The 27,984-nt window shown below is 47.2% G+C and overlaps 1 protein-coding gene across 5 annotated transcripts in view; it reads right to left on the reverse strand.

Annotated features, from left to right (window-relative positions):
* LOC116944642 (src kinase-associated phosphoprotein 2-B-like) overlaps positions 1–27,984 on the reverse strand; it is a 113,744-nt gene that overhangs the window by 72,817 nt on the left and 12,943 nt on the right. For all 5 annotated transcript variants that reach the window (XM_032958394.2, XM_032958411.2, XM_032958403.2 and 2 more), the window contains exon 3: positions 11,530–11,664. In XM_032958394.2, coding sequence (XP_032814285.2) covers positions 11,530–11,664 — 135 coding nt within the window. The remainder of the gene's footprint in view (positions 1–11,529; positions 11,665–27,984) is intronic.

Below are 27,984 nucleotides of genomic sequence, written 5' to 3' on the forward strand. Positions count from 1 at the left end.
ACCACCATCATCACCACCTTCATCACCACCATCATCACCACCACCATCACCATCATCACCAGCACCACCACCATCATCACCACCACCATCATCACCACCATCACCACCATCATCATCACCACCATCACCACCACCACCACCATCATCACCACCTTCATCACCACCATCATCACCACCACCATCACCATCATCACCACCATCATCACCACCATCATCACCACCATCATCACCACCATCATCACCACCACCATCACCACCATCATCACTACCACCATCACCACCATCATCACCATCACCATCATCACCACCACCATCACCACCATCACCACCATCACCACCACCACCATCACCACCATCACCACCACCACCATCACCACCATCACCACCACCACCACCATCATCACCAGCATCATCACCATCACCACCACCATCACCACCATCATCACCATCACCACCACCATCACCACCATCATCACCATCACCACCACCACCACCATCACCACCATCATCATCACCACCACCACCACCACCATCATCACCACCATCACCATCATCACCACCACTACCACCACCACCATCACCACCACCATCACCACCATCATCACCATTACCACCACCACCACCATCACCACCATCATCATCACCACCACCACCACCATCATCACCACCATCACCATCATCACCACCACCACCATCACCACCACCACCATCACCACCACCACCACCACCATCACCACCACCATCACCACCACCATCACCACCACCACCGCACCACAATAATCATCAGTGTGGTGATGCCCGCTTGGTGGCGGTCGGCTACTGGAGTTGATTCCTCGGTCCAGGAATGGGGGAGTGGAGGGGTGTGCTGTCATCGCGGACAAGCTGTATCGGAAAACGCTTTTTCATAGCAGGCCAATAAATGATAAATAATCCAACTTTAACAACATCGCCAGCGGCCGCCGGGAAATCAGTGGCGGATGAGGCTGCCACGGGGGTGTACAGCGTGAACTTGTGAACCCGGTTGGAGTCCGTCGTTTGTGTTGGGTCCCGCGCGTCACGCGAGGTCCATCACAGCACGCAGGGCCAATGCCTCCACCTCGCCAGCCTCGCATCCCATTACTGTGTGGGCTTCACGGTGGCTAGGAGATGTCAACTACCTCGCCTGGTAGGCAGGAGATCGTGGGTTCGAACCAGACCCTGACGCCTGCTGCTGCTGTGTATTTGGAGTGTGCGTGTTTCTCTCCCAGTTGTCGCTTGGATTTTTCTCCGGGTCCTCCGGGATTTCCCCTCCGCATTGGAGTCGGCATCACGTGTTGAGAGTATTCGGCTCCGGTACATACCCACGTGATCATAAGCCACTTCGTTGAGCTATCATTTGTGAGAGCCAGTTCGCTTGTGTAAAAAACAAAACAGAGCTATATAGCTCAGTGGGCCTTACCTGGTAAAAAATAAAAAAGTAGTGTATTTTATTAGATCAAATAATACAAATAATAACAATATATTGTTATTATTTATAGTTTTATTTACAATATATTGTTATATGTTTTTAATTATTTTTATTATTTGATCTATCTACGTGGCTTTACGGAAAATCCCAAAGAATATGAATTCCTGCAGTCACGAAAGCTTTAAGTCAAGATCGAAAAAGTAGTTTAGTTCATAGTTTATAAAACAAATATTTGTTTATTAATATTGTTGCCGTTGTTGATGTTGTTGTGTGGACCCCTCCCCCAACACCACAAACCACTCGCCCTCCCCACCCTCCCTCATCGTTACCATCAAACACCGACAGCGTCGTTGGCGAAACGCAAAGTGCAGAGCGGAATCCGACTGATTTGGCGGTCCAACACGTCGGTGGAACAAACAAACAAAAAACATTAAAACTTAAAAGAGCTTCATAGTTCATCAGATTCCTCCAGAATGAATAACACATTCCGATTCTAAAGTTTGCCAGTTGCGGGCGTCGCTCGCTGCGGATGCTTTTTGTTGTTCTTGTTAATTTGCCCACACGTATTTTGTGCACGAAACGAGAGCAGGGGTAAAAGCACATTCATACTTTTGTTTAACCCGGCAAAGCACACCGAGCTCGATAGCTCTTTCTCAGAAGCGACCTGGTCACCAAATATGATAGCTCAACGAAGCGGCTCGCCACGTGGAAATGTATAGCAGCCGCATGTTCCAAACGCGCGTGATGCTGATTCTAAACGTGGAGGGGGGAAAACCGGAGGACGCTGAAACAAAAATAAATTCACGCGACCACGGAGAGAGAGAGAGAAAGAGAGAGAGAGAGAGAAAGAGAGAGAGAGAAAATACGCAAACTCGAAATATACAGCGGCAGGCGTCAGGGGTCGGGATCGAACACACGAACCTCCTGCATACCGGGCGAGGTAGTTAACATTTCCCCCGCCCGACCGCCCGCTTGTGTCGGTGGCAGGGTCATCTGCTTGGCGATGGCTCAGAGCGGCGGAGGGAGATTGGGGAGGCGAGGTTGGGAGGGAGGGAGGGGAAGCGGCGCTGTAGAGAAACATCCGTCACTCGCTCACACGTGACCTCTGGCCGGCCCATCCATCAGCCTCCTGGAGGCTGCGCCCTGCAGAGGCGACGGGGAGGCGCGCCGGGGAGGGGGCGGTTGGGTGGGGAGGGGGGGGAGGCGAAGGGCCGATAAAAAACACAAAACGCGTTCCCACTCGCGAGAGTTTCGTGTTCTTCACTGCTAGGCCCCGCGGGCCACTGAATGCCTCTGGTGGCCTTTAGTGCGGTGCCTGACGCACCCTCGTCGCGCTGGCCAAACCCAATGGTTTCACGTGTTTGGCGGAACCTCGCGCTGATGATGTCTTATCGGCGCAAGTGTCATCCCCACCGCCACCCCCCCCCCCCCCACCTCTGAAAATGAGTGAAGCAACCTGCGATAGTTCCACGGCTACCTTCGGCACGCCCCCCCCCCCCCACTAATTCGTTCCTGAATGCGTGAATCAGGCCGAGCGGGGCACGTGATTTATGGTACGTCGCAATTTCCCTTTTCCGCCAGTTGTGTTGCTGCTGCTGCTGTTGTTGTTGCTGCTACTGCTGCTGCTGCCAAAAATGACTGAATTGGCTGGTCATCCCCCCCTCCCCTCCAACTCCAACTCGGCCACATTTTCCCCCCACCACATATTGCTGCATTAAAGTGCCTGCCTGCTGGCACGTGAATTTCGCCCTAAGTGGTGCTGGCTTAGCGGCGGTGTCACGGTCGAGACGACGCCGCCGCCGCCCGTGGGTCGCATCGTGAGACTGCGATTTCTGGCAGCAGCAGCAGCAGCGCCGAGAGCCGTTAAGTGAATTGAAACAAATGTGGTGGCAGCCTCGAGCGTGAGTGCTTTGGGAGCGGCAGCGAAGCCGTTAGCGAGCTGCGCAACTAACCCTGCAACCCGAGTTCGATTAACGCTCACGGTCAACACCCTGGTGACCGTCATCTGAACCGGGTGCTGGGTCTCCCCTGGTGCGGTGTGTAGTAAACATCGCCACTGGGGAGACAAAGGCGACCGGGCGTGGTGCTGGCCACCCACCCCCTCGTGTGCCGTGCCGGCCTTTTTTGGGGTGCTCGCCAAACAGCACTTGCCCCAACAGTTTATTAAGGCTGTACGGGAGATCTTTCTCTTCGGCTGGCGTGCCACGTCAAATTATTTTCTACCACAGTTCTCTCTCGCAGAGCCGAGAGGTCACCGTGTTGCCTGCTGAATTTGACTGGCCGAGAATATACCAACCAGTTGCGTGATGTATCGCACGATTTCCTGCCAATCACCCCAGTTGTCACATTTCGCGGGGATGTGATAAAAAAATGCTTTTGGGGTTTAACAAACAAATGTAGAAAATACATAAGGAAAAATAACCAGGCCCGTGGCCGGTTCAGATGATCGTTACTGGTGTTGGCCGTGAGCGGTATTTGAACTCGGGTCGCGGGAATTTGTAGCGCAGCGCGCTAACCGCGAAAGATCTCTGCGCGAGTCTGTGGATTTTTACGAACGTCTACGGGTCTCTACGCGACTCTTTAGATCTCTGTACGAGTGTGTGGGTCTCTATGCCGCTCCTTATGCACTTGTACCACAAATACGCAAGCACGCACGAACAATGATCTCATCCCGATCAACCAACCCTGGGGGATTACCAGGTGTGCCTCCTCCACGCCGGGCCTTCAGCGCGTCTTTCGCCACTTATTCATACATTTTGTGTTATTTCCCGGTACTTTTCAACAACGAAATTGTGTATCTGCCTTCGTTACCATTTGCGGTCATGTGCTGTGGTCTTACATTTGCAACACGTGGCCCCCTTCAAATATTCTGCCTTCGTTTGGCTCCGTGCACCCTCTCTCTCTCGCTCTGGTCTGGAACCGCTTTAGACCGGCAGATTTTTCACTCAAGGAAAATAATACATTAACATTTTATCTGGCATCAACATGCCATGATTTTTTTTGTCGTTTAAGCGTCGTGCTCTCATTGCTGTAATGGGTTCAATGGCAACGATACAGAAGCTTTCATGATTTGGACCACGTCCCAACATCTTCATCATCATCATCTTATTTCTTGGTGCCAAGAACTATGATAAACGACGGCCTCCAAAACAAGTTTTCCCTTGCTTCTTACGGGCTTGGTGTGTGCGATTTCGTGTATATACGACTAAGCTTATTTCTACTCAAAATTGGCTTTGCGCGGCTTGAATTCATTCACTTAGACGCGGCTATGTGGGTGTACTGTGTGTACCGTGTGTATTGTGTGTGTACCGTGTGTATTATGTGTGTACCGTGTGTATTATGTGTGTACCGTGTGTATTATGTGTATACCGTGTGTATTATGTGTGTACCGTGTGTATTATGTGTGTACCGTGTGTATTGTGTGTGTATCGTGTGTATTATGTGTGTACCGTGTGTATTATGTGTGTACCGTGTGTATTATGTGTGTACCGTGTGAATTGTGTGTGTACCGTGTGTATTATGTGTGTACCGTGTGTATTATGTGTGTACCGTGTGTATTATGTGTGTACCGTGTGAATTGTGTGTGTAACGTGTGTATTATGTGTGTACCGTGTGTATTATGTGTGTACCGTGTGTATTATGTGTATACCGTGTGTATTATGTGCGTACCGTGTGTATTATGTGTGTACCGTGTGTATTGTGTGTGTATCGTGTGTATTATGTGTGTACCGTGTGTATTATGTGTGTACCGTGTGTATTATGTGTGTACCGTGTGAATTGTGTGTGTACCGTGTGTATTATGTGTGTACCGTGTGTATTATGTGTGTACCGTGTGTATTATGTGTGTACCGTGTGAATTGTGTGTGTAACGTGTGTATTATGTGTGTACCGTGTGTATTATGTGTGTACCGTGTGTATTATGTGTGTACCGTGTGTATTGTGTGTGTACCGTGTGTATTATGTGTGTACCGTGTGTATTATGTGTGTACCGTGTGTATTATGTGTGTACCGTGTGTATTGTGTGTGTACCGTGTGTATTATGTGTGTACCGTGTGTATTATGTGTGTACCGTGTGTATTATGTGTGTACCGTGTGTATTATGTGTATACCGTGTGTATTATGTGCGTACCGTGTGTATTATGTGTGTACCGTGTGTATTGTGTGTGTATCGTGTGTATTATGTGTGTACCGTGTGTATTATGTGTGTACCGTGTGTATTATGTGTGTACCGTGTGAATTGTGTGTGTACCGTGTGTATTATGTGTGTACCGTGTGTATTATGTGTGTACCGTGTGTATTATGTGTGTACCGTGTGAATTGTGTGTGTAACGTGTGTATTATGTGTGTACCGTGTGTATTATGTGTGTACCGTGTGTATTATGTGTGTACCGTGTGTATTGTGTGTGTACCGTGTGTATTATGTGTGTACCGTGTGTATTATGTGTGTACCGTGTGTATTATGTGTGTACCGTGTGTATTATGTGTGTACCGTGTGTATTGTGTATGTACCGTGTGTATTGTGTGCGTACCGTGTGTATTATGTGCGTACCGTGTGTATTATGTGTGTACCGTGTGTATTATGTGTGTACCGTGTGTATTGTGTGTGTATCGTGTTTATTATGTGTGTACCGTGTGTATTATGTGTGTACCGTGTGTATTATGTGTGTACCGTGTGTATTGTGTGTGTACCGTGTGTATTGCGTGTGTACCGTGTGTATTATGTGTGAACCGTGTGTATGATGTGTGTACCGTGTGTATTATGTGTGTACCGTGTGTATTATGTGTGTACCCTGTGTATTATGTGTGTACCCTGTGTATTATGTGTGTACCCTGTGTATTGTGTGTGTACCCTGTGTATTGTGTGTGTACCGTGTGTATTATGTGTGTACCGTGTGTATTGTGTGTGTACCGTGTGTATTGTGTGTGTACCGTGTGTATTGTGTGTGTACCGTGTGTATTGTGTGTGTACCGTGTGTATTATGTGTGTACCGTGTGTATTGTGTGTGTACCGTGTGTATTGTGTGTGTACCGTGTGTATTATGTGTGTACCGTGTGTGTTGTGTGTGTACCGTGTGTATTATGTGTGTACCGTGTGTATTGTGTGTGTACCGTGTGTATTGTGTGTGTACCGTGTGTATTGTGTGTGTACCGTGTGTATTATGTGTGTACCGTGTGTATTATGTGTGTACCGTGTGTATTGTGTGTGTACCGTGTGTATTGTGTGTGTACCGTGTGTATTGTGTGTGTACCGTGTGTATTGTGTGTGTACCGTGTGTATTATGTGTGTACCGTGTGTATTATGTGTGTACCGTGTGTATTGTGTGTGTACCGTGTGTATTGCGTGTGTACCGTGTGTATTATGTGTGTACCGTGTGTATTATGTGTGTACCCTGTGTATTATGTGTGTACCCTGTGTATTATGTGTGTACCCTGTGTATTGTGTGTACAGTGTGTATTATGTGTGTACCCTGTGTATTGTGTGTGTACCGTGTGTATTGTGTGTGTACCGTGTGTATTGTGTGTGTACCGTGTGTATTGTGTGTGTACCGTGTGTATTGTGTGTGTACCGTGTGTATTGTGTGTGTACCGTGTGTATTATGTGTGTACCGTGTGTATTATGTGTGTACCGTGTGTATTGTGTGTGTACCGTGTGTATTATGTGTGTACCGTGTGTATTGTGTGTGTACCGTGTGTATTATGTGTGTACCGTGTGTATCATGTGTGTACCGTGTGTATTGTGTGTGTACCGTGTGTATTGTGTGTGTACCGTGTGTATTGTGTGTGTACCGTGTGTATTATGTGTGTACCGTGTGTATTGTGTGTGTACCATGTGTATTATGTGTGTACCGTGTGTATTATGTGTGTACCGTGTGTATTGTGTGTGTACCGTGTGTATTATGTGTGTACCGTGTGTATTGTGTGTGTACCGTGTGTATTATGTGTGTACCGTGTGTATTATGTGTGTACCGTGTGTATTGTGTGTGTACCGTGTGTATTGCGTGTGTACCGTGTGTATTATGTGTGTACCGTGTGTATTATGTGTGTACCGTGTGTATTATGTGTGTACCGTGTGTATTGTGTATGTACCGTGTGTATTGTGTGCGTACCGTGTGTATTATGTGCGTACCGTGTGTATTATGTGTGTACCGTGTGTATTATGTGTGTACCGTGTGTATTGTGTGTGTATCGTGTTTATTATGTGTGTACCGTGTGTATTATGTGTGTACCGTGTGTATTATGTGTGTACCGTGTGTATTGTGTGTGTACCGTGTGTATTGCGTGTGTACCGTGTGTATTATGTGTGAACCGTGTGTATGATGTGTGTACCGTGTGTATTATGTGTGTACCGTGTGTATTATGTGTGTACCCTGTGTATTATGTGTGTACCCTGTGTATTATGTGTGTACCCTGTGTATTGTGTGTGTACCCTGTGTATTGTGTGTGTACCGTGTGTATTATGTGTGTACCGTGTGTATTGTGTGTGTACCGTGTGTATTGTGTGTGTACCGTGTGTATTGTGTGTGTACCGTGTGTATTATGTGTGTACCGTGTGTATTGTGTGTGTACCGTGTGTATTGTGTGTGTACCGTGTGTATTATGTGTGTACCGTGTGTGTTGTGTGTGTACCGTGTGTATTATGTGTGTACCGTGTGTATTGTGTGTGTACCGTGTGTATTGTGTGTGTACCGTGTGTATTGTGTGTGTACCGTGTGTATTATGTGTGTACCGTGTGTATTATGTGTGTACCGTGTGTATTGTGTGTGTACCGTGTGTATTGTGTGTGTACCGTGTGTATTGTGTGTGTACCGTGTGTATTGTGTGTGTACCGTGTGTATTATGTGTGTACCGTGTGTATTATGTGTGTACCGTGTGTATTGTGTGTGTACCGTGTGTATTGCGTGTGTACCGTGTGTATTATGTGTGTACCGTGTGTATTATGTGTGTACCCTGTGTATTATGTGTGTACCCTGTGTATTATGTGTGTACCCTGTGTATTGTGTGTGTACAGTGTGTATTATGTGTGTACCCTGTGTATTGTGTGTGTACCGTGTGTATTGTGTGTGTACCGTGTGTATTATGTGTGTACCGTGTGTATTGTGTGTGTACCGTGTGTATTGTGTGTGTACCGTGTGTATTGTGTGTGTACCGTGTGTATTATGTGTGTACCGTGTGTATTATGTGTGTACCGTGTGTATTGTGTGTGTACCGTGTGTATTATGTGTGTACCGTGTGTATTGTGTGTGTACCGTGTGTATTATGTGTGTACCGTGTGTATCATGTGTGTACCGTGTGTATTGTGTGTGTACCGTGTGTATTGTGTGTGTACCGTGTGTATTGTGTGTGTACCGTGTGTATTATGTGTGTACCGTGTGTATTGTGTGTGTACCATGTGTATTATGTGTGTACCGTGTGTATTATGTGTGTACCGTGTGTATTGTGTGTGTACCGTGTGTATTATGTGTGTACCGTGTGTATTGTGTGTGTACCGTGTGTATTATGTGTGTACCGTGTGTATTATGTGTGTACCGTGTGTATTGTGTGTGTACCGTGTGTATTGCGTGTGTACCGTGTGTATTATGTGTGTACCATGTGTATTGTGTGTGTACCGTGTGTATTGTGTGTGTACCGTGTGTATTGTGTGTGTACCGTGTGTATTGTGTGTGTACCGTGTGTATTGTGTGTGTACCGTGTGTATTATGTGTGTACCGTGTGTATTGTGTGTGTACCGTGTGTATTATGTGTGTACCGTGTGTATTATGTGTGTACCGTGTGTATTGTGTGTACCGTGTGTATTGTGTGTGTACCGTGTGTATTGTGTGTGTACCGTGTGTATTATGTGTGTACCGTGTGTATTATGTGTGTACCGTGTGTATTATGTGTGTACCGTGTGTATTGTGTGTGTACCGTGTGTATTGTGTGTGTACCGTGTGTATTGTGTGTGTACCGTGTGTATTGTGTGTGTACCGTGTGTATTATGTGTGTACCGTGTGTATTATGTGTGTACCGTGTGTATTGTGTGTGTACCGTGTGTATTATGTGTGTACCGTGTGTATTGTGTGTGTACCGTGTGTATTGTGTGTGTACCGTGTGTATTGTGTGTACCGTGTGTATTGTGTGTGTATCGTGTGTATTATGTGTGTACCGTGTGTATTGTGTGTGTACCGTGTGTATTATGTGTGTACCGTGTGTATTGTGTGTGTACCGTGTGTATTGTGTGTGTACCGTGTGTATTGTGTGTGTACCGTGTGTATTATGTGTGTACCGTGTGTATTGTGTGTGTACCGTGTGTATTGTGTGTGTACCGTGTGTATTGTGTGTGTACCGTGTGTATTGTGTGTGTATCGTGTGTATTATGTGTGTACCGTGTGTATTGTGTGTGTACCGTGTGTATTGTGTGTGTACCGTGTGTATTGTGTGTGTACCGTGTGTATTGTGTGTGTACCGTGTGTATTGTGTGTGTATTGTGTGTATTGTGTGTGTACCGTGTGTATTGTGTGTGTACCGTGTGTATTGTGTGTGTATTGTGTGTATTGTGTGTGTACCGTGTGTATTGTGTGTGTACCGTGTGTATTATGTGTGTACCGTGTGTATTGTGTGTGTACCGTGTGTATTGTGTGTGTACCGTGTGTATTGTGTGTGTACCGTGTGTATTGTGTGTGTACCGTGTGTATTGTGTGTGTACCGTGTGTATTGTGTGTGTACCGTGTGTATTATGTGTGTACCGTGTGTATTGTGTGTGTACCGTGTGTATTATGTGTGTACCGTGTGTATTGTGTGTGTATCGTGTGTATTGTGTGTGTACCGTGTGTATTGTGTGTGTACCGTGTGTATTGTGTGTGTACCGTGTGTATTATGTGTGTACCGTGTGTATTGTGTGTGTACCGTGTGTATTATGTGTGTACCGTGTGTATTGTGTGTGTACCGTGTGTATTGTGTGTGTACCGTGTGTATTGTGTGTGTACCGTGTGTATTGTGTGTGTACCGCGTGGGCTGCTCGGCAGACAGCTGTCTCCTCGCGCGGTTTCGCTTCGTGCGCCCGTTTTATAGAACGCATCCACTTCTACCCGAGGTACCGCATAGCGCGAGAGAAAGCCTGTACTCGTGTCGAGGGTGGCGGAGTCGATCCACACCCACGGTTTGATTCCCCACTAAATGGAACTCATTTTCTCTATCCCGGAATATTCAACATTGGCATTGTGAGTTGCGCGACCTACCCCCACCACGCCAGCCCCCACCAATAATATCAGTAAATTATGAATCAGCATGAATTTAACAGAAGACCTGATGCACGCAGCGCGATGAGAAGGAAAACCGGCACTCCGGTATATGGACACATGTGTAGGATGGACAGTCACAGGTAAATCTTGACTTATAGCTTTCGTGACTTGCAGGAATCCATTTTCTTTGGGTCTTTCGGTAAAGTCACGCAGATAGGTTCAAAGAAAATAACAGTACATAGTTTTTTTTTTAATCTACGTGACTTTACCGACAGACCCAAAGACTAACAACAGGTCAAATTAAAAGCGTGTTGTTGTTGGATTAAAAACAAAATGGACAGGAGCTGGAAAGAGAGGAAGACCTCACAGAGAATGTATTGATGACGACATCAGAGATTGGTGCCAGAGAGATGGGCCCACTACTTGAAGCTTGGCACGACAAGACAGAGGGGAAAGTGGTGGTGAGTACAATGAATTACTAATATCATGAGCCAATAATGTGTGTGTCCCGCGCGTGACGTCACTCCACATGAAGCCCCCCCCTCAATAATAATCATGAGCCGGTGACGTCACTCCGTATGCCGCACTCCTCCCCAATAACCATGAGCGGGTGACGTCACTCCACATGGGGCAACCTCCACCCCCCCCCCCCACTCATTAATAATCATGAACTCAAAAATTTTTCTATTGGAAATTTCAGATTTACCGCAATATACACCACGCCATTGGACGGGCAAACAAGCTAGTGATAATACAATAACTTAATTTTTTATTTTATCGGCAACTATATTGTAAAACACCGTAACGTAATATTATCTTGACTGATTCATAGACAACTTGCAACAAATGTCCCGTGCCACGTACCGGCCGCGGGAACGACGCTTTTGTTCTTCCACTTGAGCGGCGGCGCCGGAGCGATGTTGTGGGCCCACGAGGTTCCACACGTGTCGTCGTACATCACCTCGTCCTCCTCCTCCTCATCGTCCTCCTCCTCCTCGTCTGATTGCGGTGGGGGGAGGGGTGGTAACATCGCGGCACCGGTCGAGTCACTGAGCCGTCGAAACAGCCATCACCGTTCTTCATCTTTTTTTTCTATATAAATATTTTTTTTATTCTATAATTGTGGAACGCTCTGATGTTTGTCTGACGACTGAGTCGCCTTTTGGGAAAAAAGAGCTTCTTAGCTCTGCGGGCTTTACTCGAGCAACACACTTCTGATTCTTGTGATGTGACGTCAATTGCGTCAATTTGTTGTCCTTCCCCGGCACATCCGGCGAACGAGGCTGGACACGTACGGTGCGAAATAAAAATCAACGCACGTGCGTCATTGCGAGCGCGACCGGTGATAAAGGGAGGATGTGGGGAATGGTCCCCACGTCTGGGGCATTGTCATCGGTAAATGGGGCGCGCCACGCTGTTGAGACAGCAGTGAGGGTTGGCGGTGTCGCGGAAAGTTCCTTCTCACAGCGGCCGTCGATGAGGTGCCATACCCTGGCTCGCCGCCAGGAGAGTTAGCAGGCTCATCTCCATCTGTTTACATCTGTAGCGGGGATAGAGTGTTGTCCCCTCGCTTGCTTGCGTGGGGGTCCCCCCCCCCCCCCCCCCGAGTGCTCTGATTTCCTCCCACGTGTAGAAACAACTTATACATTAAATAAATAATACAACAATAATTGAAAAAAACCCCTAAAAAAACATATAGCAGGGTCCTCCTGGACTCGCTGTGACTTTTGCTGGATAAATACAAGAAAATAAGACCCGAGGCCAATTGATGTTTGTTTTGGTTAATACATAAAAAATATATATTCCAACGTTAATGCACTTCGCAGCAGGAGTAGTTCACTAAACACGATGACACTGGAAATCATATAGGGGGGGTTGGGGGGGGGGGTTAACATCGTCAAAGCGCGATTTTAACCCCCCCCCCCCAAACACAGGGCCCAGGGCGGTCTCCCCAATTCGCCGTACCCTCGGGCCGTCTCTGGTCATCAGTAGTGCACGTGTAAGGCATCGTATCTGGTTTTTGTACTGTACACGTGTTCAAAAAAAGATAACATTAAATAAGCTGGATGAAACGTGTCCTTTGTTTGCAACAACAAGATCAAGATAATCGTCAACGGCGTTGGCCGTGAGCGAGAAATCGAACGGGGCTCCACGGCTTTTTTTTGTTTTTTTAGTAGCGTAGTGCCCTAATCACTGTGCAACCGCTCTCCACAAATACAACACCACCACCAACAACAACAACAACCACCAACACCACAGCTATGCCACGTGAAAAAGTACGCCCAGGGCTTCTTTGTGTTGGATTTTATGAGCAAGGGAAAAGCCAGCCAAGTGTAGAGAGCCCATTTTCGGTGGGCATCCATCACGGCTGACAGTGGCCCTATCAGCACGGTCACTGTGCACCCAGAGAGAAAGGGGGGAGCGAGTTGGGGGGGGGGCATAGGACGGAGTGGGGGGGAGGTGCAAAGAGATTTTTTTTCCGCAAAGCCGTAGCAGAATTTGAAGCCATCCAACGACAATTAAAGTATTATTTTGGCAGGGCTCGGAGTGAGAACGCAAGATGAATGGCCCGGGCCTCGGCCAGGCTGTATCAAATTATGGCGGAGCAGCAGAAAGGAAAATAAAAACCCCTCTCCATCCTCCTCCTCGGACGGTAACGAGCCTGGTCCGTCAATTGATCTTGCGCGAGAGGGAGCGATCTTCATCCAACCACCACCACTACTACACACACGCCACTACTACTGCAAACTCTACACCAACCACCACCACCACTACACATACCACGACTACTGCTAACTACAGCACCACTACAACTAGACACGCCACTACTACTGCTAACTACACCACCATTTCTACTACACACGCCACTACTACTGCTAACTACAGCACCACTACAACTAGACACGCCACTACTACTGCTAACTACACCGCCACTTCTACTACACACACCACTACTACTGCTAACTACAGCACCACTACTACTACACACGCCACTACTACTGCTAACTCTACACCAACCACTACACACACCACTACTACTGCTAACTCTACACCACCACTACTACTACACACGCCACTACTACTACACCACCACTACTACTACACACACCACTACTACTGCTAACTACAGCACCACTACAACTACACACACCACTACTGCTAACTCTACAACACCACTATTACTACACACGCCACTACTACTACTACTACACCACCAATACTACTACACACACCACTACTACTGCTAACTACAGCACCACTACAACTACACACACCACTACTACTGCTAACTCTACACCACCACTACTACTACACACGCCACTACTACTACACCGCCACTACTACTACACACAACCACTACTACTGCTAACTACAGCACCACTACAACTACACACACCACTACTACTGCTAACTCTACAACACCACTATTACTACACACGCCACTACTACTACTACTACACCACCAATACTACTACACACACCACTACTACTGCTAACTACAGCACCACTACAACTACACACACCACTACTACTGCTAACTCTACACACACCACTACACACACCACTACTACTGCTAACTTAACCACCACTACTACTACTACACACACCACTACTATTGCTAACTCTACACCAACCACTACACACACCACTACTACTGCTAACTCTATACCACCACTACTACTACACACACTACTACTGCTAACTCTACACCAACCACTACACACACCACTACTACTGCTAACTCTACACCAACCACTACACACGCCACTACTACTGCTAACTCTACACCAACCACTACACACACCACTACTACTGCTAACTACAGCACCACTACTACTACACGCAGCACTATTACTGCTAACTACACCATCACTACTACTACACACACCACTACTACTACTACACACACCATTACTACTACACACACCACTACACACCACTACTGCTGCTAACTACAGCACCACTACTACTACTACACACACCACTACTACTGCTAACTACAGCACCACCACTACTACACACGCCACTACTACTACTACACACACCACAACTACTACTACACACACCACTACTGCTGCTAACTACAGCACCACTACTACTACTACACACACCACTACTACTGCTAACTACACCACTACTACTACACACACCACTACTACTGCTAACTCTACACACACCACTACTACTACACACACCACTACTACTACTACACACACCACTACTACTACTGCTAACTACACACACCACTACACACACCACTACTACTGCTAACTCTACACACACCACTACTACTACACACACCACTACTACTGCTAACTCTACACACACCACTACTACTACACACACCACTACTACTGCTAACTCTACACACACCACTACTACTGCTAATGTAACTTGGCAGCTTTTGAGCTGTGTCGAGTGCGAAGGGGTCCACGAGAGTGGCGAGGGGGACAATTTGTGGCTGGGGGGGGGGGCCCAAGGCAATCGGAGTTCAATCGTAATCACAGCTTTCGCTCGCTGTATGCGGTCATAGGAGTGGTGGTGTAGTAGATGCGTTCCAAACAAATGAAAACAGAGAGGCGCACAGAACGAAAGCGCACGAGGAGACGGCTGCCTGCCGAGCGGTGCGCACACAGTACACACACAGTACACACACTACTCACAGCAGTACACACAGTACACACACAGTACACACACAGTATACACAGTACTCACACAGTACTCACAGCAGTACACACAGTACACACACAGTACACACACAGTATACACACAGTATACACACAGTACACACAGTACACACACAGTACACACACACAGTATACACACAGTACACACACAGTACACACAGTACACACACAGTATACACACAGTACACACACAGTACACACAGTACACACACAGTATACACAGTACTCACAGTACACACAGTACACACAGTACACACACAGTATACACAGTACACACACAGTATACACAGTACTCACAGTACACACAGTACACACACAGTACACACACAGTATACACAGTACACACAGTACACACACAGTACACACAGTACACACAGTACACACACAGCACACACACAGTACACACACAGTACACACAGTACACACACAGTACACACAGTACACACACAGTACACACACAGTATACACACAGTACACACAGTACACACACAGTACACACAGTATACACAGTATACACACAGTACACACACAGTACACACACAGTACACACACAGTACACACACACAGTACACACACAGTACACACACAGTACACACACACAGTACACACAATACATGCAGTACACACACAGTACACACACAGTACACACACAGTACACACAGTACTCACAGCAGTACACACAGTACACACACAGTACACACAGCAGTACACACAGTACACACACAGAGTACATGCAGTACACACACAGTACACACACAGTACACACACAGTACACACAGTACTCACAGCAGTACACACAGTACACACAGCAGTACACACAGTACACACACAGAGTGCATGCAGTACACACACAGTACACACACAGTACACACACAGTACACACAGTACACACAGCAGTACACACACAGTACACACGCAGTACACACACAGAGTACATGCAGTACACACACAGTACACACACAGTACACACACAGTACACACACAGTACACACACAGTACACACAGTACACACATAGTACATGCAGTACACACATATTACATACACAGTACACACACAGTACACACACAGTACACACACACAGTATACACAGCACTACACACACAGTACACACAGCAGTACACACAGTACACACAGAGAGTACATGCAGTACACACACAGTACACACACAGTACATGCAGTACACACACAGTACACACACAGTACATGCAGTACGTACACAGTACACACAGTACACACAGTACACACACAGTACACACATAGTACATGAGTACACACAGTACACACACAGAGTACACACACAGTACACACAGTACACACAGAGTACACACACAGTACATGCAGTACCTACACAGTACACACAGCAGTACACACAGCAGTACACACGCAGTACACACACAAAGTACACACACAGTACACACAGCAGTACACACACAGTACACACACAAAGTACACACAGTACACACAGCAGTACACACACAGTACACACACAGCAGTAAACACACAGTACACACACAGTACACACACAGTACACACACAGTACATGCAGTACATACACAGTACACACAGTACACACACAGTACACACAAAGTACACACACAGTACACACACACAGTACATACACAGTACACACAGCAGTACACACACAGTACACACACAAAGTACACACACAGTACACACAGTACACACAGAGTACACACACAGTACACACACAGTAATGCAGTACATACACAGTACACACACTACACACACAGTACACACAAAGTACACACACAGTACACACACAGTACATACACAGTACACACACAGTACATGCAGTACACACACAGTAAACACACAGTACACACACACAGTACATACACAGTACACACACAGTACATGCAGTACACACACAGTAAACACACAGTACACACACAGTACACACACAGAATACACACACACAGTACACACACACAGTACACATACACAGTACACACACAGTACATACAAGTACACACAGTGCATGCAGTACACACAGTACACACACAGTGCACACACAGTACACACAGCAGTACACACAGCAGTACACACACAGTACATGCAGTACACACAGTACATGCAGTACACACAGCAGTACACACAGCAGTACACACATAGTACATGCAGTACACACACAGTACACACACAGTCCATTCAGTATACACACAGTACACACACAGTACACACACAGTACACACAGCAGTACACACAGTACCTACAGCAGTACACACAACAGTACACACACAGTACATACACAGTACACACACAGTACACACACAGTACATACAGTACATACACAGTACACACACAGTACACACACAGTACATGCAGTACACACCCAGTGCACACACAGTGCATGCAGTACACACATATTACACACAGTACGCACAGTAGACACAGTACAAACACACACAGTATACACAGTATACACACAGTACACATACAGTATACACACAGTACATATAGAATACACACAGTACATACATCTTATACACACAGTACACACACAGTATACACACAGTACATATAGTACACACATAGTACACACAAAGTACACACAGCAGTACACATACAGTACATACACAGTACACACAGCAGTACACACACAGTACATGCAGAACACACACAGTACACATACAAAGTACACACAACAGTACACACACAGTACACACACAGTACATGCAGTACACACAGTACATACACAGTACATACACAGTACACACAAAGTACACACAGCAGTACACACACAGTACACACAGTGCATGCAGTACACACACAGTACATACAGCAGTACACACACAGTACACACACAGTACATACACAGTACACACACAGTACACACACAGTACATGCAGTACACACACAGTACACACACAGTACATGCAGTACATACACAGTACACACACAGTACACACACAGTGCATGCAGTACACACATATTACACACATTACGCACAGTAGACACAGTACAAACACACACAGTACACACACAGTACATGCAGTACACACACAGTACACACACAGTATACACACAGTACACACAGTACACACACAGTACACACAGTATACACAGTATACACACAGTACACACACAGTACACACACACAGTACACACACAGTACACACACACAGTACACACAGTACACACACAGTACACACACACAGTACACACAATACATGCAGTACACACACAGTACACACACAGTACACACACAGTACACATAGTACTCACAGCAGTACACACAGTACACACACAGTACACACAGCAGTACACACAGTACACACACAGAGTACATGCAGTACACACACAGTACACACACAGTACACACACAGTACACACAGTACTCACAGCAGTACACACAGTACACACACAGTACACACAGCAGTACACACAGTACACACACAGAGTGCATGCAGTACACACACAGTACACACACAGTACACACACAGTACACACAGTACACACAGCAGTACACACACAGTACACACGCAGTACACACACAGAGTACATGCAGTACACACACAGTACACACACAGTACACACACAGTACACACAGCAGTACACACAGTACACACATAGTACATGCAGTACACACATATTACATACACAGTACACACACAGTACACACACAGTACACACACACAGTATACACAGCACTACACACACACAATACACACAGCAGTACACACAGTACACACAGAGAGTACATGCAGTACACACACAGTACACACACAGAACATGCAGTACACACACAGTACACACACAGTACATGCAGTACGTACACAGTACACACAGTACACACACAGTACACACATAGTACATGAGTACACACAGTACACACACAGAGTACACACACAGTACACACAGTACACACAGAGTACACACACAGTACATGCAGTACCTACACAGTACACACAGCAGTACACACAGCAGTACACACGCAGTACACACACAAAGTACACACACAGTACACACAGCAGTACACACACAGTACACACACAAAGTACACACAGTACACACAGCAGTACACACACAGTACACACACAGCAGTAAACACACAGTACACACACAGTACACACACAGTACACACACAGTACATGCAGTACATACACAGTACACACAGTACACACACAGTACACACAAAGCACACACACAGTACACACACACAGTACATATACAGTACACACAGCAGTACACACACAGTACACACACAAAGTACACACACAATACACACAGTACACACACAGAGTACACACACAGTACACACACAGTAATGCAGTACATACACAGTACACACACTACACACACAGTACACACAAAGTACACACACAGTACACACACAGTACATACACAGTACACACACAGTACATGCAGTACACACACAGTAAACACACAGTACACACACACAGTACATACACAGTACACACACAGTACACACAGTACATGCAGTACACACACAGTAAACACACAGTACACACACAGTACACACACAGAATACACACACACAGTACACACACACAGTACACATACACAGTACACACACAGTACATACAAGTACACACAGTGCATGCAGTACACACAGTACACACACAGTGCACACACAGTACACACAGCAGTACACACAGCAGTACACACACAGTACATGCAGTACACACAGTACATGCAGTACACACAGCAGTACACACAGCAGTACACACATAGTACATGCAGTACACACACAGTACACACACAGTCCATTCAGTATACACACAGTACACACACAGTACACACACAGTACACACAGCAGTACACACAGTACCTACAGCAGTACACACAACAGTACACACACAGTACATACACAGTACACACACAGTATACACACAGTACATACAGTACATACACAGTACACACAGTACACACACAGTACATGCAGTACACACCCAGTGCACACACAGTGCATGCAGTACACACATATTACACACAGTACGCACAGTAGACACAGTACAAACACACACAGTACACACAAAGTACACACACAGAACATGCAGTACACACACAGTACACACAGTACATATAGTACACACACAGTATACACACAGTACACACACAGTATACACACAGTAGATATAGTACACACATAGTACACACACAGTATAAACACAGTTCATACACACTACACACATAGTACACACACAGTATACACAGTATACACACAGTACACACACAGTATACACACAGTACATATAGAATACACACAGTACATACATCTTATACACACAGTACACACACAGTATACACACAGTACATATAGTACACACATAGTACACACAAAGTACACACAGCAGTACACATACAGTACATACACAGTACACACAGCAGTACACACAGTACATGCAGTTCACACACAAAGTACACACAGCAGTACACACACAGTACACACACAGTAAATGCAGAACACACACAGTACACATACAAAGTACACACAACAGTACACACACAGTACACACACAGTACATGCAGTACACACAGTACATACACAGTACATACACAGTACATACACAAAGTACACACAGCAGTACACACACAGTACACACAGTGCATGCAGTACACACACAGTACATACAGCAGTACACACACAGTACACACACAGTACATACACAGTACACACACAGTACACACACAGTACATGCAGTACACACACAGTACACACACAGTGCATGCAGTACACACATATTACACACAGTACGCACAGTAGACACTACAAACACACACAGTACACACACAGTACATGCAGTACACATACAGTACACACACAGTACATACACAGTACACACACAGTACATGCAGTACATACACAGCACACACACAGTACACACACAGTGCATGCAGTACACACATATTACACACAGTACGCACAGTAGACACAGTACAAACACACACAGTACACACACAGTACATGCAGTACACACACAGTACACACACAGTACATATAGTACACACAGTATGCACACAGTACACACACAGTATACACACAGTTCATACACAGTACACACACAGTACACACAGTATACACACAGTACATATAGTACACACACAGTACACACACAGTACATACACAGTATACACACAGTACACACACAGTATGCACACAGTACATATAGTATACACACAGTACATACATAGTATACACACAGTACACACACAGTACATGCAGTACACACACAGTACACACACAGTACATGCAGTACACACACAGTACACACACAGTACACACAGTACATATAGTACACACACAGTACATACACAGTACACACACAGTACAAACACACAGTACATATAGTACACACACAGTACACACACAGTACATACACAGTATACACACACTACACACACAGTATACACGCAGTACATATAGTATACACACAGTACATACATATTATACACACAGTACACACACAGTACATGCAGTACACACACAGTACACACACAGTATACACACAGTACATATAGTACACACACAGTACATACACAGTACACACACAGTACAAACACACACAGTACATATAGTACACACACAGTATACACAGTACATACAGAGGTCATACACAGTACACACACAGAGTACATATATTACACACAGTACACACACACAGTACACACAGTACACACACAGTACATACAGTACACACACAGTACACACACAGTACATGCAGTACACACACAGTACACACATAGTACACACACAGTACACACATAATGTTGCTCCACGTCCTACCACATTGCCGCATGTAGAGTGAATTCAAACCGCACGGTATTGCGAATTTTGGGTTCAAATAGGTGAGCCGCTTGTTCAGCGCGGACTCGCACAAACCGAACGCGCATCGAGCTAGTTGGAGACCCGTGATGTTCAACATCGGCCAGGGTCGATCCACTGCTGGATGAGAGGGCCTTCCCACAAGCCGCAGTCTGGCGAAGCGACCGACCCTCTACTCGCGCAGAGCACGCGAGCCAAACCTGAGAACCCCGTGTACTTTATGCAATAAAAAAACTCATGTAGTTAATCTATTTTACGTATTTTACATTTGTTTTTAGATTTATTTTCCTTACCTATGCGTTGCACTGAGATCGTCTGTTGTTGTTGTTGTATCGTTTGTTCACGTAACTGTCTGACCCGCCCATACCGGACGTCTGTGAAGGAACATTAAAGAGCTTCATAGCTCATCGGATTTCGCCGCCGGGGTAAATAAAGATCTTGGTTCCACCCGGAGCTCGTCGCTCCGTCCCCGCGGTGATGTTAATTAGAATAACAATAAATAATAAAACTTGACAACAAACATCCCGCATCTATCCGGGGGGAGCGAGCGTTCACACCACTTCACGTGCAGGTGCCGCGGTATGCATCATTATTGGCATCGCAGGAATCGTGAGAGGTTGTGGCGGTTGCTTGTGGAGGCTTCCATCTAGCAGTGGGTTGAACATGGCTGATGACGCTGCTGCTGATGCTGCTGCTGATGATGATGATGCTGCTGATGATGATACTGATGATGATGATCTATTCCTGTCTATCGGCATGGAACGTGCCGTCACACGAGCGCATTGCAGTTTGTTCAAAGCGACTATTTTCTATTAAAGTATTTTCTGTTGCAATGTTTAATCACGGGATTGTTTTACACACACCACACACACACACAAAAAAAAGTCTTCGTTAATTGTTGAACGTCATGTTAATTTGTTGTAATTATTTCTTTTTGCAACCACATGACGGATTACCCAGGCCCCGAATTATTGGCTCAAGTGTATTTCGAGTGGAGTCATAATCACATCCAGGTTATAAAACATCGCGGAAAGTCACCGTGTTTCTTTACAATCGAATGTTATTAAGACCGCGGTTTTTTCTTCTTCTTCATGCACATTAAATATAGTTCTCGATTTCAAAACGAACTGCAACATCCTCTGTATAATTGTGGAAATCCGAAACCACATGTTTCTACCACCACCACCACCACCGTCAGCCGTGATCAATCTACTGCTGGATGAAGACCTCACCGATCCGCCACTGTCTCCCACAGCCTCCTAATGCGACACTCCACCTCGCCCCTTCACGCCAGATGATTGTATCGCTCCGTCCACGCAGAGAGGGCGTGCTGCTCCGAAAACTCCTTTGGCCACTTTGGCTGCTCTTCCGTAGTTAGTCTCGACCACGGGCCACCATCCTCTCCAGCCGCGTGTCTTGCCCAAGTCCCCGAAGACCTTTTTGTTTTGTCTGAACAGTTTAATGGATAACATTCACCTGCGTATATTCGTCTGATCCACGTGTTCCGTCTTCGCGACGTCTCCGTAATTCCAAACATACACCTCGCCCCATGCTCCTATTGGCACGCTTTTTTCTCGCCTCGCATCTCCTCTGTCAGTGTTCACTGTACCCATCCAAGCCGGTGGCAGGGTTTTTTTTCCCTCGGTGCAATCAGCAATCAATTATTTGCATTGCCCGTCCGCCGAGGCATATACCAGGGTTCATCGATCAGAAACTGATTGCGTTAAACTCACGACGCATTCATAGAAATTGCGGTGTAGACGAAATCAGCAATTCTACCGGGGTCGTGCAAATTATACACTCAAGCGGCTTCGGGCTAACAAGTACAAACGTTACACGTGTTATGTCGTGGATGATTATGGGCAAAAGAATGCCGTACGTAAGCGGGACTGGGTTTTTTTTTTTTGCCTGTCTCCCCATATAAATAGCAAACGCACTCTCTGCACGTAGCCCATCGGCCTCTTGGCAAACGCAAGCCAATCGAGCAAAGCGAACAAGACCGTGGCCACGTACGAGACGGACAATGCGAGGGAGTTCGTGCAAACGAGACAACCGAATATTCTTTGTTGAAATCAAATAGTACTGCTTGTTGTGTTGTGGATTGTGCTCCTTCCACCCCAACTCCGATGAACACGATCGGCAAGGTACTGGTGAGCAAGACGTTCAACGTACGTTCAGCTTGGGTTTTCCTGTCGGATTTATAATCCGTGTCGTGTGCCTTTTGACCAAAATTGCCCAGATTGCCACGGGTATTTTACGCGATTTTGGAGCGCATTGTTGAGTCTGGATTAGTGCATTGACATGCGACTATCACGCACGACCGAATTGTGACGATTCATCAAATCACCGGGGAAGGGATGGCTCACCACTGCACGCCGATTCACGAGTAATAATAATTGACGCGAGTAAAGTGGCGAGTTTCATCCGTAAATAAACAGAACCTGCAGAGTGAACGACGATGACTAGGCGTGGGGATAGAGGCCAAATTATCCACTCGCTCACTCACTCACTCACCAACTCCCTTGCTCACCTACTCATCCACTCACCCACTCGCTCACCAACCCACCAACTCCCTTACTCACCTACTCATTCACTCACCCACTCACTCACTCGCTCACCAACTCTCCGACTCACCTACTCATCAACTCACCTACCCTCTCACTCACTCACCAACTCCCCTACTCACCTACTCATCCACTCACCCACGTGCTCACTCTCCCACCAAATCCCCTACTCACCTACTCATCCACTCACCCACTCGCTCACTCACCCACCAACCCCCCGACTCACCTACTCATCCACTCACCTACTCGCTCACTCACCCACCAACTCCCCTACTCACCTACTCATCCACTCACCTACTCGCTCACTCACCCATCAACTCCCCTACTCACCTACTCATCCACTCACCTACTCGCTCACTCACCCACCAACTCCCCTACTCACCTACTCATCCACTCACCCACTCGCTCACTCACCCACCCGCAAACTCCACTACTCACCTACTCACCCACTCACCCACTCGCTCACTCACCCACCCACCAACTCCCTTACTCACCAACTAATCCACTTACTCACTCACTCATCCACCCACCAACTCCCCTACTCACCTACTCATCCACTCAGCCACTCGCTCACTCACCCAACAACTCCCCTACTCACCTACTCATCCACTCACCTACTCACTCACGCACCAACTACCCTACTCACCTACTCATCCACTCACCCACTCGCTCACTCACCCACCCGCAAACTCCACTACTCACCTACTCACCCACTCACCCACTCGCTCACTCACCCACCCACCAACTCCCTTACTCCCCTACTCATCCACTCGCCCACTCGCTCACTCACCCACCAACTCCCCTACTCACCTACTCATCCACTCACCTACTCGCTCACTCACCCAGCAACTCCCCTACTCACCTACTCATCCACTCACCTACTCGCTTACTCACCCACCAACTCCCCTACTCACCTACTCATCCACTCATCCACTCACTCATCCACCCACCAACTCTCCGACTCACCTACTCACCCACTCACCTACTCGCTCACTCATCCACCAACTCCGCTACTCATCTACCCATCCACTCACCCACTTGCTCACTCACCCACCAACTCCCCTACTCACCTACTTGTCCACTCACCCACTCGCTCACTCACCCACCAACTACCCTACTCACCTACTCATCCACTCAGCCACTCGCTCACCCATCCACCAACTCCCCGACTCAACTACTCATCCACTCACCCACTCGCTCACTCACCACCAACTCCCCGACTCACCTACTCATCCAATCACCCACTCGCTCACTCACCCACCCACCCACTCCCCTACTCACCTACTCATCCACTCACCCACTCGCTCACCCATCCACCAACTCCCCTACTCACCAATTCATCCACTCACTCACCCACTCACTCATCCACCCACCAACTCCCCGACTCACCTACTCATCCAATCACCCACTCGCTCGCTCACTCACCCACCGACTCCCCTACTCATCCACTCACCCGCTCGCTCACTCACCCACCAACTCCCTTACTCACCTACTCATCCACTCACGCACTCGCTAGGCGGTGAGTAACAGGTCAATTTAAAGAGGTGCGTTCTCCAGACAGAACTGAAACAGCTCAAACGATGTGTGGTCGTCCTGAGCAAAGGCAGAGAGCTTCACAAAGCTTTGAAGTTGCACAGTCTCAAGAGCCCGACGCACGAGCGTGGTCCATTCGCCGTCACGTTTCAGCGTGGCCATCGTAGCCCCGGACTCCGTTCGACACTCAATCCGTGTGCGTTTCATGCTCACCCCACGCTGCATGCTACTGTTTTATCGATTGATGTTTTTTTTTTATCTATCTCTCTCTCTCTGTCTCTCGTATCTGCAGCTTTTCTCGCTCCCTAAACCAAAACCGGGACAGCGATACTGTACAAATGTGCGCTCCATTGAAATGAAACCTTCATATAAGCGATCCCGTAACCCCCGATCGGACTCCTGCATATCGATTTTGATCGATGAACATGCTCACCCGCTGCCCTTTGCTGGCACCCGATATGGACTTTGGAGAGGCAGCTGTCATTGACTGTCCACCCCCCCCCCCACAACGCCACCCCCCGCCCCCTAGCAAAGGTCACGCTAAGTTCAAGTGTTGCAAAACAAGCGGTCTACTTTACGGCAGCTGCTGCTGCTGCCCACCCTCTCGCATCCCGACGATGACCTCTAACCCCCACGCTTTACGATGGAGCCCAAGTGTCCCCTGTCTGACCCCACCGAGGATTCCCCCCCCCACCACCACCACCACCTCCAAACCCGCTCCAGAGGTCACAGGTCACCGGGAGCTGCCCTCTGTGTGCGTGGAGCTGTCGTGGGATTGGGGGGGGGGGTGGCGGTGGGATGGGGGAGCCCTTCAACGCCTATAGTGAGAGGAAAATGAGACGTGAGCGTGAGGTGGAGGGAGGCAGATTGGCAGCCCGGGTCATCGGGCAGCTAGCGGGTGGCGTGAGGGTTAGGGGCAGAGCCGAGGTTGGGATCTCATTGGCTGTTGTGATCGATGTATGTACGTGTTGTGCGTTGGACTTTTCTCGCGCCGTACGTAGGCAACAGTGCTAATCGGAGGTTCTGTGCATAGATGTACAATTTTCAAACTGAACGCGTTCGTCAATGGCACAGCATCGAAAACAAAAAGTGTATTTGATAGGCGACGTTTCGTGCAACGGCCCTTCTTCACAGGTCATAGGGAGGCCGGGTAAGGATATCAAAATAGCTATCGGCCATTTATATGCACGTGGCAAGTGACGTCATTGACACCCTCACACACGTGGGTGCGCCATCACAAGGGCTTATCCAGGTGAAGCAGCGTATCAAATGTAAGGTGCAGTATTATTATCATATAGTTTATTTGCACCAACACATGGGGAAAGCAATGGTTATTATTTCGTTGTTTGAGGTGTGTACGGTGCTTCTCGTGCAAGACGCGTACTCATCACGCCCTCTAGAGCTCCGTAAATATTTAGTGGACGCCCTTCCACCAGCGGCGGCGTGAGCGAGCACTTGCAAGGGCTGCGCCTTTACCTACCTTACCTGGTTCACAAATGGAAACAAAGTCGACTTCATTTCTTGCGCAAATGATCATTACTGAGGCGGTGCTCATCTGCTTACAATGCCTGCACGCGATCGTGGTAGGACATTCCACATTCTTATGGAAGGTTGGGCGGAGGGGTTGGAGACAGCAGCGGCGATTCTAATAACCCAGTGTTGTGGACAACCCACTCACGACTACGGCACGACGTGGTATTCGCTTTATCGACCCCCGCCCCCGGG

The sequence above is a fragment of the Petromyzon marinus genome, chromosome 2, assembly GCF_048934315.1.
Source record: "Petromyzon marinus isolate PM22_M1 ecotype Great Lakes invasive population chromosome 2, UKy_Petmar_22M1.pri1.0, whole genome shotgun sequence".
Classification (NCBI taxonomy): domain Eukaryota; kingdom Metazoa; phylum Chordata; class Hyperoartia; order Petromyzontiformes; family Petromyzontidae; genus Petromyzon; species Petromyzon marinus.